The 14,401-nt window shown below is 43.1% G+C and overlaps 1 protein-coding gene across 1 annotated transcript in view; it reads right to left on the bottom strand.

The window, feature by feature from the left end:
* Positions 1-9,353: 9,353 nt before the first annotated feature.
* Positions 9,354-14,401, bottom strand: part of HID1 (HID1 domain containing) — a 49,232-nt gene continuing 44,184 nt past the window's right edge. Inside the window, exons 17-19 of the mRNA XM_075845595.1 lie at positions 14,117-14,208; positions 11,805-11,963; positions 9,354-11,019 (exon numbers count right to left, since the gene is read on the bottom strand). Coding sequence (XP_075701710.1) covers positions 10,956-11,019; positions 11,805-11,963; positions 14,117-14,208 — 315 coding nt within the window. The 3' untranslated portion in view covers positions 9,354-10,955. The remainder of the gene's footprint in view (positions 11,020-11,804; positions 11,964-14,116; positions 14,209-14,401) is intronic.

The raw sequence follows: 14,401 nt of genomic DNA, 5'->3' as shown, positions 1-14,401 counted from the left end.
ACAGTTGATTCTGCAGCAGCATCGGCGTTAGCAGGTAAGTCGATGTAGCTACTTACCTGCAAACGCTGATGCTGCTGCAGAATCAACTGTAGCCTCTGGTGCCGACACGATGCAGGACCTGGGGCAGGAAGTGAGTGACGACACAGCGTGATCTCTCGAGAACACGGCTGTGTCTGCACTGCCAGAAGCTGGGCGTTCTGAAGAGAAGTGGATGATACTTCTCGTCAGAACGCCCAGCTAGTAAAAGCCTCATTTGCATAACTACAAAAATGGTCATAACTTGGCCAAAAATGCTCGTTTTTTCAAAATAAAAACGTTACTCTTATCTACATTGCAGCGCCGATCTGCTGCAATAGGAGATAGGGGTTGCAAAATCTGGTGACAGAGCCTCTTTAATTCTAAATTTAAGAGAGCTCTTGTTTTGTGAAGAAGCATTCCCCACACATCATATGTTTACAGGAGACTCATTTAACTGGCCAAAAATGTACTGGCTCTTAAACTTGCCTGGATAGCGAGGGGAGATCACTCCTCATACTCTATTTATTTGCGAGGAGTAACGCTTCTAATTGCAAAAAATTTGCATCTGGAGGTGCTGCAGGTGGCCTGTGATCATTTTTGTCGATATATTATTATGCACTGCTCGATTAACGGTTTCATTTTCAATATTATTAACTTAATATCCCCCCACCTATGGATCCTGCATTGCTGGATTTGGTGGCTAAGAAATTGGCAGTTTCCAGTGAGTCCGGTTTTGTGTATGGGTGACTTCAATGCAGTACCGGATGCCTCAGTGGATCGTACAGGAGGGGTAGATCAGGCATCTACTTACCTTATAGGGGTTGTCCATGAATACATTTTATTTCAATTTTAACTTAGACATATTTAATAACATTTCTTTTTTTAAATCAAACAACTGTTTATTGAAAATACACAATATACATCTGTCATCTGCTATAAATCCACTTTCAGCAGAGAAATAAAATTTACATTACACATATCATCTTTTCATATAAATTCTGTGTATACATTACATATTTCCCATATGGTTCTTTAATAACATCCCCCCCCCCCCCAACCTTAACTCCCTTCCACACCCCTTCCCCCCCTGCACGTCCATGTCTCTATCCCTTGATATATCTCACTCCACTTTTATTGACCTCCCAGTCCATAGTATTGTGTCCATTTACCCCATTGCTTATCATATTTATGAATCGCTCCACGTTTCATATATATTCTTCGCTCCAAAGCCACCGTATAAGTAACATAACTCACTAGTTCAGAAACCTCTGGGGGATCCCCCTGTAGCCAGTATTTAGCAATCAATTTTCTTTCGTGATATAGTACTTTTTTAATGGATGGCAATTCAGCCCTATCTTCTTCCACCCCTCCCATGCAGCCCAACAGGTATATCTTAGGATCCAGTGGGAATTCCCTGCCATATATCCGAGACACCATTTCTTTAATCTCTCCCCAGTATCCGTGCAGCCTCGGACAACTCCAGAACATGTGTTTCAGATCTGCCCCATCCAATAAACATCTTTGACATTCCATTGTAGATCTAAGCTGCATTTGCCAGAGCACCTTAGGTGTTCTATACACTCTGTGTAGGAGAAAAAGCTGCGACCTCCTATGCGCCACACTAAGGGAGAGGACTTTCGGTGACTCTAATATTTCCCCCCACTCGTCCTCTGTCAATGTTCCCACATCTCTTTCCCATTTTGTTTTAACTTCTGCCATCGGATCTCCTAGAAATTTGAGAAGCAGCGTGCCATATACTAGAGATATAAGCCCTTTTGTGTCTCTTGCCCCCAGTATCTGTTCCACCACTCCCATGCTGGAACAACCCATATCCAGCACCCTTGCCTGTGCTTGTGCCGCATGCCGCAGTTGAAGGTATTGATAGAACAACCTATGGGGGAGGCCAAACTCTTCCTGAAGCTGTGAGAAAGGTTTAAAAATTCCCTCATCATATAGCTGACTCACCATTCGAACTCCATTTTGCTCCCACTCCTGAAATCCCTCCAGTGTGCTAACCTCCCCAAGGTATGGATTGTTCCAGATGGGCATGTAACTAGAGCACCCCGTAACTCCCAGTAAGGCCTTACATTCCCACCAAACCTTATGAAGCAATAACAAGGTAGGTTTTCCTCTCGCCTCCCTCTTCAATTTATGAGATTCCAAGGCCTCTAGCATACTCATGCGTTGCCCCAGGTAGAATAGCAGCTTCCCCCTGGAATCCCAATCCTCTCTATCTTTCCATCCTGCAAAGTGCTGCAACTGCGCCGCCAAGTAATATACCCACGCATTTGGGATGGCCAACCCACCTTGCTCCTTTGGTAACTGCAATTTTTCCATTTTAATTCGAGGAATCCCCCTTTTCCACACCAAGTCCCTGAACAGGTTATGAATCCTCCTGAACCAATACTTAGGTAACCACATTGGAGCGTTGTGTATCACATAAAGGATTTGGGGCATTAAAATCATTTTAATTAAGTTCGCCCGTCCCAGTGCTGAGAGCGGTAACTTCAACCAAATTTTTGATCTATCTTGGATCTTTTCCAATAGGGGCTTCACATTTAGGGCAACAAAGTCCTGCACCTTTGCCGAAACTGTAATCCCCAGGTACTTAAATTCCTTCACACAGGGTATATTCACCCCTCTCACCACCACCGGCAGACTCAAAGGGGTAAGCGGCAGTAGCACGGACTTACTCCAGTTGATTCTCAACCCCGAGAATTTACCAAAGCTTTCCAGCACATTCATAACTGCCGGCAACGACCGATCTAGTCCCCTTAAAAATAACAAAACATCATCCGCATATAAGGCTATACGCTCCTCTAAGTCCCCATATCTAAATCCTTCAATATCCGGATGCTGTCTCACAACATTCGCTAAGGGCTCAATTGCTAAAGCAAATAACAACGGGGATAACGGGCATCCCTGACGCGTCCCCCTTTCCAGAGCAAAGATCTCAGACATCCTTCCATTAGCTCGAATTCTTGCCATTGGCTGTTTGTATAACAGTCGTACCCAGGTAATAAAGTTGTTCCCAAACCCCATGCGTTTCATCACCGCCCACATATATCCCCACTCTACACTATCAAAAGCTTTGGCAGCATCTAGGGATAACACTGCTCTAGACCGAGCATCTTCAGTATCTGCCTGAATATTCAGGAACAGCCTTCTCAGATTAACTGCCGTAGATTTTGATGGCATAAACCCTGACTGGTCTGGGCCAACAATGGTGGTCACTACTTTCGTTAGCCTATTGGCAAGAATTTTTGCAAGAATTTTAACATCTGAGGTAAAGATGGCCGATAAGATTCAGGCATAGTCTTGTTTTTCCCCTCCTTAGGAATAACTACTATGGCAGCCTCAGACATTGACCGGGGCAGACACCCCCTCTCAAAACCATCCTGAAACACTGTCAATAACTCTGGCAGAAGCACATCACCGCAGGTTTTATACAGCTCCACTGGTATGCCATCTAGCCCTGGTGCCTTTTCATTTGCCATTGAACTCACCGCTTGTTGTATTTCCTCCAGAGTTAGTGGTGCCTCCAGCCCCTCCCTATCTTCTGCCTTCAGCGTGGCCCACGTCATACCCTCTAAATAGTCTGCCAATAGTGCTCCCGTATAGTCAACTTTAGAGCTATATAGTTCAGTATAGTAAGATTTCAACACCTTCAGCACAGTTCCTGTGTCTTTAGCCACCCCCCCCCCTTTCCCGTCCTGTAAGCAATGAACAAACGCACTATCTTGTGCAGGCCTAGCTATAGTGGCCAACAATCTACCTGTCATTTCCCCCTCCTCATAATATTTCTGTTGCAGAAAAAGTCGTTTATTAGCCGCCTGTTCCATCACATGTTCCCTCAATAGTTTCTGGGCATTCTTCCACTGAGCAAGCGTATCTACCGTGCAAGGTGTAACAGGACTCTCCTCTGTTAGTGTTACCCTATTTGACAATTCCACACCCATTTGTTTAGTCCTATTCTTAATGGCCGTAATCTCTCGTATATATACCCCTCTAATATATGCCTTCATCGCATCCCACAAGACGTCGACAGGCACCGTGCCAGAATTAAATTCAAAATACTCCTGTAGACTCGAGGCTATTTTTTCCCCCCCTACCAATTGAATCCAGAACGGATTTAACCGCCAATGCAGTCTAAGTCCTCCCTCCTGAGGACCGGTGTTGACTTTCATTAGCATTGGAGAGTGATCTGACAGTGATCGCGGCAAGTATTCCACCTCTTCAACACACACAACTCCCAGACTATTACTAAATATCAAATCCAACCTGGACAGTGATCCATATGTAGAAGAGACACAGGAATATTGCACAGTAGATGGCCATTTAGCTCGCCACACATCCGTAAACCCCACCTCCGTCATATATTTTCCAAACGATGTCATCCCGGCTTCCATTCCCCCTCCATTCCCCAGGAATTTATCACGCGCCTTATCCATTATATTGTTAAAGTCCCCCATTAGTATAGTGGGGACCATCGGCCAGCCAGCCAATTTCTCGAACACTTCCCGTATGGGGACCACAGAGTATGGGGGAGGCACATACAGTATCACTATAATACATTCCCAGTTAAAAAGTTTACAATGTACCCCTACATATCTACCTTCCCGATCACTGAATGAGTCCAGGCAACTAAACGGTAGGCTCCGATGTACCAAGAGACTAACCCCTCTTGAGTACGTGGAATGAAAGGAGTGGAAACTGTGCCTAATCCAGGCTCTATGCGCCTGATGGGCCGTGTCTTTGGTCAGGTGAGTCTCTTGCAATCCCATCACCCCAGCAGACTGTCTTTTCAATGAATCAAAAATAGCCCTGCGTTTTGTAGCCTCCCCCATACCCCTGACATTCCAGGACATAAAATTTACCCTTCCCCCCATCTAATCAAGACTTGGATTTGACATTGAGATATACCATATAATACAACACACTTCTGAACACGGCACGCTTTAACCTCCCACCCCCCACCCCCCCCCCCCCCCCCGCAACACATCCCCTTCCCCCCTGTTATATCCCTCAACTCCCCACCTTGCCATAAACTTACCCTCCTAAGAGGGCCAGGGCAGGCGAACAATTCGCCCTTATCAAGACATTTCAGCACCTTATTCACAGTGTATAAATACATGTAAAATATTCTATGCATTGTACTTCAGAAGCTCCGATTCTCCCGCCACCAGAATACAGTATACATATTATCTTCACATTTCAAGTAATCATATCACGGTCAACCTTCCAGTATTCCGCCCCCTTCCTTCCCTATTTCTAAAATAAAAGGATTTCAACTCCTCTCCAACAATTCAGCGTTTCAACGTACACCCGCATTTCTTTCTCCTCTCCCCCCATCAGCAACAGTCCCATCAGGAACCTTCAGGTGCGCACAGCAACTTCTTCCCTCTCCTGACGAAGACGATCCTCATGGCTGTCCAGCCATCTGAGCACATCCTTTGGGTTTTCAAAAAATTGGACAGTCCCCAGTGCCACCACCCGCAGCTTCGCTGGATATAACATGGAGTATTGGACTCGAAGATTCCTCAGCCGTTTTTTTATATCTAGGAACTGCAGTCGCCGCTTCTGTATCTCAGCTGAGAAATCTGGATAAAAGGAGATTTTCGCCCCGTTCACACTAATATCTTGGCGTTCCCGGGCTTTCCTAAGAATCAGATCTCGGTCTTTGTAATGAAGCAATTTCACCAAAACTGGCCTGGGCGGTCTTCCAGGTGGGCCAGGTCGAGTGGGAACTCTATGTGCTCTTTCCACTGCAAACAATGGCGTCAAGGATTCTTTGCCAAACACTTCTAGCAACCATTTTTCAAAATAAGAATCTGGATGGGCCCCTTCCACTTTCTCCGGGATCCCCACCATCCTCACATTATTTCGGCGCAAACGATTCTCCAAGTCGTCCGTTTTGGACAAAAGGTAATTTACATCCACAGCCGTTGCATTCACATCTCTCCGCAGGGGCAGCATTCTGTCTTCCAGCTCACTGACCCGACCCTCCACCGCCGTTGTACGTTCAGACACTTTCTGCAGGTCATGTCGTATAATAGAAATGTCCTCTTTGATCCCCCCCACCTGGCAGGTAAGCTTGGCTAGAGTAGAATTGCACTGGCTTGCCGCCAAAAAAACGTCTGCCAATGTGGGTCCAGGCACTGCCTTGTCATGTATGCATCCTTCCGATCCGTCTGCATGGTTATCCGACACCCCTTCTCCATTTTCCTCCTCATCCGACTCCATCTGCGTCCTCAGTGGCTCAAACTGGGACCCGGAGCCTGAACCCTCCGCCATCCTCTCCCTACTGCTCATCTGCCCTCTGATTACAGCAGGCTTCGTAGGTGTGTGTCGGGCAAAGCGCTCTAACCTCGCTGCTGCCGCCCCTTTCACATCTCTCCGCTCCGTGAAGGAGCCCGCGTCGGCGCCATCTTGCTTCTTCAGCTCCTCGTCCTCTGCCGCCTTTGACTTCCGAGATCGGGTCATTATGAATGTCGGTTTTGTTCCGAAATATCGTCCCCGGGTTCTCCACCACTTCTCCTCTCGTGTTAAGTGGTTCACCGTGCAAATTAACAACTGCAGGATATAGTTTAAGGATAATGGCAGCGGGAGCTCCAGATCCTGCTTCTTCTCACATGCGCTGCTAGGCCACGCCCCTCTTTAATAACATTTCTAATATAGTGTCTACTTACCTGTGCCAGCGTTACCCTGTTCTGATCTGTGGTCACGTGACCGCACCCAGGGTACATTTTTTATTTCCTGTGACGTACCGTGTCTGTGCTCAAAAAAAAAAAAAAAAATATACCTCAGCAGAAAATGTCCAGATAAATTCGGTAAAATTTGGTGAAGGTGGTTAGGGACTCTAGAAACGGCGGTTTAATTGTCACTTGTGAGTGGCAGGGGTATAGGGGGGGGGGTTTAGAGCACAAGGATGACGGTGAGTGAATGTTAGCTTTGATTCAGTTAGGCTTTCGGAGATGGTAATTTTGCATATCCTGTACATGCCATGCAATGAATCTGCTCTGGCTTGACATTTCTACACGATATTAATGCCTTTCAGAATGTCTTGTTTTGTATTACTTGCATATTTGTACGTGTTTTGTACAACAAAAGTTTTGAAAATAAAGCCTTTTAAAAAAACTAAAAAACAAAAACAAGATCACGTGCAAAAAGAATTTGAGCAAGGTGTGTGTGTGTGGGGGGGGGGGTGGGGAGGGTATATGTGAACATTCCACTATTAACCCCTAACTTCCCCGCCAACAGCTATAATACGAGCTTCGTGTTAAAGTAATTTAAGATATTACAGCTGTAAAAACAATAGTACATTGAACAAGACACCTATAGGTGTATAGGGAAAGAGAAGTTTGTTGTAGTGACACCTATGGATCAGTTGGGGAAACTACTTTGAGGTAGAGTGCACATCCACATTAAAAAAGGATTTCAGTGATTGTCACACTCCATGGTTGCATTATATACACAGAAAAAAATAAAAAAATTAAATACATTTGATAATTTGAATCTTAGCACATGTACATTGGTGTTTAACAAACGTAAAACCATCCAATACCCCAAAAAGCCCACTTTAGTGTTACAACACAGTGAGCAATTTTCGGACATCAAACATTGTTATGAAATATTTACCGTACCTTTTATACGAAGGTGAAAAATTAGAAACCATCTTGGAACACTGATGTCAGGCGGTTTCTACGAGGCCCCCAACGCTGGGAAACTTTTTATCTCCCAGCTTATTTACTACTCCAAAATCCGGCCATACCTGGCTGCACCACAAAAGTTTTCAGATGTGGCTGCCATCCTTGTAAAACGTGCACTTTCGTAGCTCCATGCAAGTCCTCTTTCAATACAGATAACTGCATCTTACCCCATCAAGGAATACATAAATTGCAATAGCGACTTTGTTATATATATATATATATCATACAATGCACCGATTGCCATAAATATTATGTAAGATGTACCTCTAGGAAAATGAAAGTACGAACTTTAGAACACACTTATGGGACATATCCAATCCTAGGGATTGAAACATTTCCAGTGCATCTAAACATTTCATTTCTGTACATGGGGGCACAACGAATTGTTTTAAGGTATATGCTATAGAAAAGATCAGGAAACCAGTAAGGGCAGGTGATCTAAAGCGAATCCTTCTTGATAGGGAGGCATTTTGGATGTTTAATTTGAACACGGGGCACCCTGCAGGCCTTCATTTAAAAAGGGAAATGATGCTCCATTATCAATAGGGACAATACCTTGACCAGCAGGGCACCATGTGTCCAACTGTCCTCTACCTCTGTGTATGGATTGTCCACCGTGTCTGCAGTCATTATTTCCAGATATGACATTTGGATGTGGATTTGACATCATGGTGCCTGGGTGCTATTGTTTTTACAGCTGTAATCTGCATTTAGATTTTTATAAAATTACTTTAACACTAAGCTCCTATTATAGCTGTTGGTGGGAAAGTAAGGGGTTAATAGTGGAATGTTCACATATATCCTCCCACACACACACACTTGCTCCAACTCTTTTTACATGTGATCTTGTTATTTTACACTGATTGGTGCTGATCCACTTGAAATGGTATGTTGTTTCTTTGACCAGGTGCTATGACTAAGAACGCAGTTGGCGTGTGAAACGCGTAAGCGTACTGGTCCTTTGTCTTGTGCTAGGTGGATTTTTAATGTTTATAAAATAAAGTCCTGAGATTTCTTCATGAGGTGCTGGATCATACTTTTTTTCTGCTACTGTAAAAGGGATGCACTGATGAATGGTATTGCATAGTTGTCAATTTATTCATAAAAATTCCAGGAGGAATAACCTAGGAATGCCACAACGCTGAGTTCAAAGATGCTCCAGAATTGTGATTTAGTGAAGAACAAAAGTATTTAGTATAACAGTCATGTCAGGAGAGCGAACAGGTTCTCTTTACCAAAAAAATAAATAAATTAAGTCCAAGCCACTCAATCTGTTGCCCTATCCACGATCTGAATATCCTAAACTAAAAAGGTTACATTCAAATATACATAAAGGCATGGGCGTTAAATTTTTAAACTATTTTAGGGTTTCTTATAGGGTTTCAAAATGTAAAAACCAATTAATACTCACTATTTCCACACGCTTTAGCTCAATAATTCTAAAAAGAAAGGTCTGTAAAGCTGATACGTAAGACAATTCCTCAATGAGTGCAGAAATCAGCACCTACACAGCCGCGTACCAACAAGTGTCAGGATCTGCCTATTGGGGTTATGGATTTACAGAGCAGTGAGTGTATAGCTCTGCCACCTTTGACTCGATTTCACGTACAAACAACTTAATGACAATTATGGTTTATAGATCAATTTATTAATATAATTTAATAGATTACATCTGATTTCACATACAGGAGATGTGCAGTAGTGCTATTTAACAAGGAATTGAAGGAGCAATTCCTCCTTAAGCATAGCTATACATGGCTTCCATCAGCATCCATGTACAATTAGGACATTAAAGTCAGTAGCTTCTAAATGTCATTTTCATGGCCCAGAAATGTCAGACAAAGAGGTTTTTTTTCAGCACACCACATTCAGATGTTACTTCCTCTGACTGCCCAATGCGGATTTCACTTTCCTCCATAGCATAAATCATAGGTGCTAAAGTTTCCCCTTTTTAAAGCGCATGTCCATCTCTGTACAGCATTTAATATATAGAATCTACATAAGCCTCCAGAGCTGTATTCACTTGTCTGCGAACATCAGAGATGAAATCTCCCAGCATTTTTGTTGTGCTTGTTCAGGTGATATGCATTCAAGGAATTAGAGTCTGTATACCAGGGACTTACACTAATCTGATATAGGAGACACTAAATGTGAATTATAGAAGCTCAGCTAAGCGGTTACGGACAACGAGTTTGATGACCATGTCTAATGACAACCTGGACACTGAATACAGCTCTAGACTATATCCCTGCCTGTAACCCAGATTCCGTACAAGATATGTCATGTATTTACAAATTCACTTAACTTTTTTAATATATATATATATATATATATATATATATATATATATATATATATATATATATATATATTATATATATAGATAGATAGATAGATGTCTATCTATATATTGCTAAAATAGTGTTCAAAAGGTGGAAATACTCGTTAAGGCCCCACAGATAATTATCTAGGTCGATTTGCGCGGTTAATATTCACACTGTACAATCTAAACCACCTTGTGGTGCTAATCAGGAAGCATAGAGTTCATTAAAGAAGTGTTTACATGTCGCAATCAATTTGTGTATTTAGCCGCAATTTTTACAAAGTAGCGCAGTTTTGCTCAAATTTTTCCGAAAATTGCAGGAAAAAAAGTGCTGGTTGACCATGACATGAGGAAGCAACCTTACAGGAGGAATTGCTCTTGAACACAAATTTAACACTCGCCCATAGACAAGACAATGTTGGAAAAGAATACAGATGTAGCGAGAACATGATGTACCCATAGCTCAGGTGACATGACAGGGGACGCCAGAAATAATTCAAATGCAGCTATAAGTTCTCGCCTACCAACTAAATCAATATGTAAAACCAAAAATATAAAAAGTAACAAAAGCTGATCAGTAGTACACGTGGTAGGATATTATAAATGGTCTTTCCACGAAGCAGATAGTGGTTTGGTATTAAAGGGGTTTTCCAGCCACTAAAAATTGATAGCCAATCCTCCGGACAGTCCATCAATAGCTGATGGGTTTAGGTCTGACTCCCGGGATCCCCGCCGATCAGCTGTTTTGAAGGATAGGCCATTCATTTTTAGTGGCTGGAAAACCCCTTGAAGTAGTCAATAACTGGTGCAAACACTTCAGAGCTTGGCAGGGAATATCCGAAGACAAGACTTGATGACATCATGTACGACGGTACTTAGCAGTTGTTAATATTCCATTGTTATGTCTAAACCCTCTGGATTTCAAACAACTTCACATCAGTGTCATACCAAATAGGAGGATCCATGTTCCTGAAATTGAAAATATGTAAAAAAAAAAAAAATCAGAACCTTAAATGTACACACCCATCTTAAAACCAATCATATACCAGTACACCATCTATCCTCAAAAACTAGTGGTCCTAGGGACCTTTCACACTGTTCACAGTAGAACAGGACTTAACAGAAGAGCAAACATAGATGGCAAACTATTCTTAGACCATATTAACACATTAAAACATTCAGTGTGGCAATATTCTAAATTTATTTCAAGAAAAAGACAACCTTAGGTAGGCAGCTAGTGCAGCCCCCTAACACATTCGGGGTCCCAGGCGGCAGATGCCATGACCTGCCAAGGAATCTGTACAGTAAATAATGTGGGTGGGGTGGGGTGGGGGCCTCGACTTTAGGCTACTTTTAATATTACATGAGGGGAATGCATTATGATCAATTCCTGTATAAATTGCAATGACTCCCTTACAGCAAAAGCAGTACCAATATTAAATCCACAGGGAAAATCAAATTTCCTTTCCCTGCTAAAACAGCCAATGGAATACAGGTACCATTTATGACCACTTCTATGGTTCTTGTCATTTTTAATTTATGTGGGGTGGCAGAGATCTATTATTGGTCTACCCTTTTAGGATCACTAAATAGGAGCTTTGCCCTTGTAATTACACATTAGAACTACCCAATGAATAATCTCATCAGCACTACCAACAATGGGAACATACATTCCATTAATTTACACTACTACCTGCATATTCTCTGTGCTAGTCAGATTTTGCATTAATATTTCATTATTACGATATTCTCACCTCAAGTAGATGACTCCCCACATATATGTGCGGAACCACATAGCAGTGCCAGCATTGGCCTGATATTTGCGAATCAGAATGGGATGAGGCACGGGCAGTAACCCCACCAGGGTCCCATGCTGTAGAAACTTCAGAATTTCAGATTCATCAGTCAGTCCCCTGCAAAGTATAGAATGTTCATATTACAGGGTAGGTTTAGATAGCACCAGGTGATTTTGAAGAAGGGTGAATAAATAGGGGCCCAACCCACTATAGACTGTAGAAAGTATTACGCACACCAATAGGAGTAGATTTGCAGGTAAAATATCTTTAATTTCTCATACCAGGGTGCAACGTTTCGGTCCAGAGACCTTTCTCAAGCACTTCTATATACTGGTGTGTCGGCGTGATGGCACAAGGAAGAGCGGTCAACTGCTAATGAGGGCGCTCCTATTGGTGTGCGTAATACTTTCTACAGAATGTTCATATTACTTTACTGTTTAAATGTAAGAAATTGTGCATGCCGTCAAAACATTTCACTAAATGGATTTCTTAGAATAAAAAAATAAATTAAAAAAAACCTGAATTCTTTCACAAAATGCTCAAAACATTTTAAAATGTTTTTTTCTTTCTTTGTCCCAAATTAATCTAAAAATAAGGCAAGTTTGCAAAATATCCTACCGTTTTGTGCATACAGCCCACATGCAGACCTATTTGCACTAGGTGGATGCAGCTCCTGTACTGTAGCTACGGAACATAAACAAGACCTTTGTGCAGTTTTATCCTGCAGTCATGTGTTACTCTCCTCCTTCTGCCTATTGCGATTAGCGAACCTATTCCTAGCACTGAAGAGGCATCTGTGGTCAGATTTAGTATTATAAATATCCCTAAGAAGACCTCCAAACTGCATTTTCTCCCATAAATCACAGCCTGCACAGCCATGTCAGTAAAAGCGAGGGAGGGGAGGAGACAAAAAGACACAGGCTAGTGCAGGGTTCTCAAACACTCGGCCTGCGGGCCGCATGCGGCCCCTGAGACGGTCATCTACGGCACGCAGGGGCTCCCTCGGTAAAGAGCAGTCTGAAGGAGGAGCGTGCAGTCAATCCTTCATGCCGTCACACAGCCCCCTGCAGTAGATAGCTCTATTGGGGCTCGCTCTAGGAGTGGAATCCCCAGCCAGGGCATTGCTGACGCTTTGGCCGGCAATTTCTCTGCTGGAGGAGCCCCTAAACTCACTGTCCATATATGGACAGTGATGTTAGGGGCTTCACCAGAGAAGGCGTCCCAGAGCAGAAACTATACTAGCGCTCTGCTCTTGGACTCTGGCCCTGGTGTTTTCCCTGACATCACTGTCCATATATGGTCAGTGATGTCAAGTGCAGAGCTGGAGTCCAGGCAGAGCGCTTGAAGCGGCTCTGCTCTCGAACTCCGGCTATGGGGAAGCCCCTGACACTACTGTCCATACGTGGACAGTGATGTCAGGAGCAGAGCTGGAGTCCCAGGCCGAGTGCTAGTACCACTCTGACAGGATTCCTGCTCTGGGGTTGTCCCTGATATCACATTCTGGTCCAGCAGAGGAATCCCCGGACAAAGCATCCGCAATGCTCTGGCTGGGGATTTCACTCCTAGAGGGAGCCCCAATGGAGCCATCTACAGGGGTGTGTGAGTGTGTCACTATCTAAAGAGGGCACTATCTGCAGTGGGCACTGTGTGGCACTATCTGCAGCGGGCACTGTGTGGCACAAAGAGGGGCTGACCAATCTTGACATTGTGTCTGCCAAACGCTGCCAACTGCGCCACTGGACTGCATTTAGCGACACAAACTGGAAAACTGGATACTTAAAATACACAGAGTAAACTCACAAATTTTATGAAAGTTTAAAACTAGCAGTATTATTATAGTTATAGTAATATAGTATTGTTATAGCAGATCAAATAACTAACTGATTAACAAATAATTTAGTATTGTATCACATTTGAATGTAATGCGGCCCGTCAACTTTAAATGTTTCCTATGTGCGGCCCATTTACCCGGCCGAGTTTGAGAGCCCTGGACTAGAGCATTACAGGAAGGGAGGGGGAGAACGATAATGCTTTACATGGAAAAGCCACTAAGCTCAAAGTTTGAGGCTTCACATTCAGGCCAGAGAAAAAACAAAAACAATGCAGAGACAACAACAACTTGAACACCTCCTAGAACACAGATACATATCTGATCATTCTAAATTAACCAGTTGCAGGTGCTGTAGATCATTGCAGTCACGCACTTCCATCACTATACACAATCAATGGCCTCATTGTCACTACTATTAAGCTCCCTGGCCAAGTCTTACTTGTCAATGCAGATCTTCTCTACTTGTGGTACCAAGACCTGCAACAGCCTCATGATTGTCTGCAGGGGCAGTTTCACCTTCCAAGACATAACCTGTTGACAAATAATATTTGTAATACACACAAGTCAGAGACACTCAAATTAAAAACTAGATTACCTTTCAGTTTCTAACCAATGCTTTAAGCATATGGTGTTAGAATATCAGAATTTCCTTATTTTTAAGACAATAGGTGGCGCCATATAATTAATTCTGTTAAGCCCTGTGACTAGCTAAGCATTCATAAGG

This window comes from Rhinoderma darwinii, chromosome 13 (genome assembly GCF_050947455.1).
Source record: "Rhinoderma darwinii isolate aRhiDar2 chromosome 13, aRhiDar2.hap1, whole genome shotgun sequence".
Classification (NCBI taxonomy): domain Eukaryota; kingdom Metazoa; phylum Chordata; class Amphibia; order Anura; family Rhinodermatidae; genus Rhinoderma; species Rhinoderma darwinii.
The sequence above is the reverse complement of the archived record's forward strand: the minus strand, read 5'-3'. Positions and strand labels throughout refer to the sequence as shown.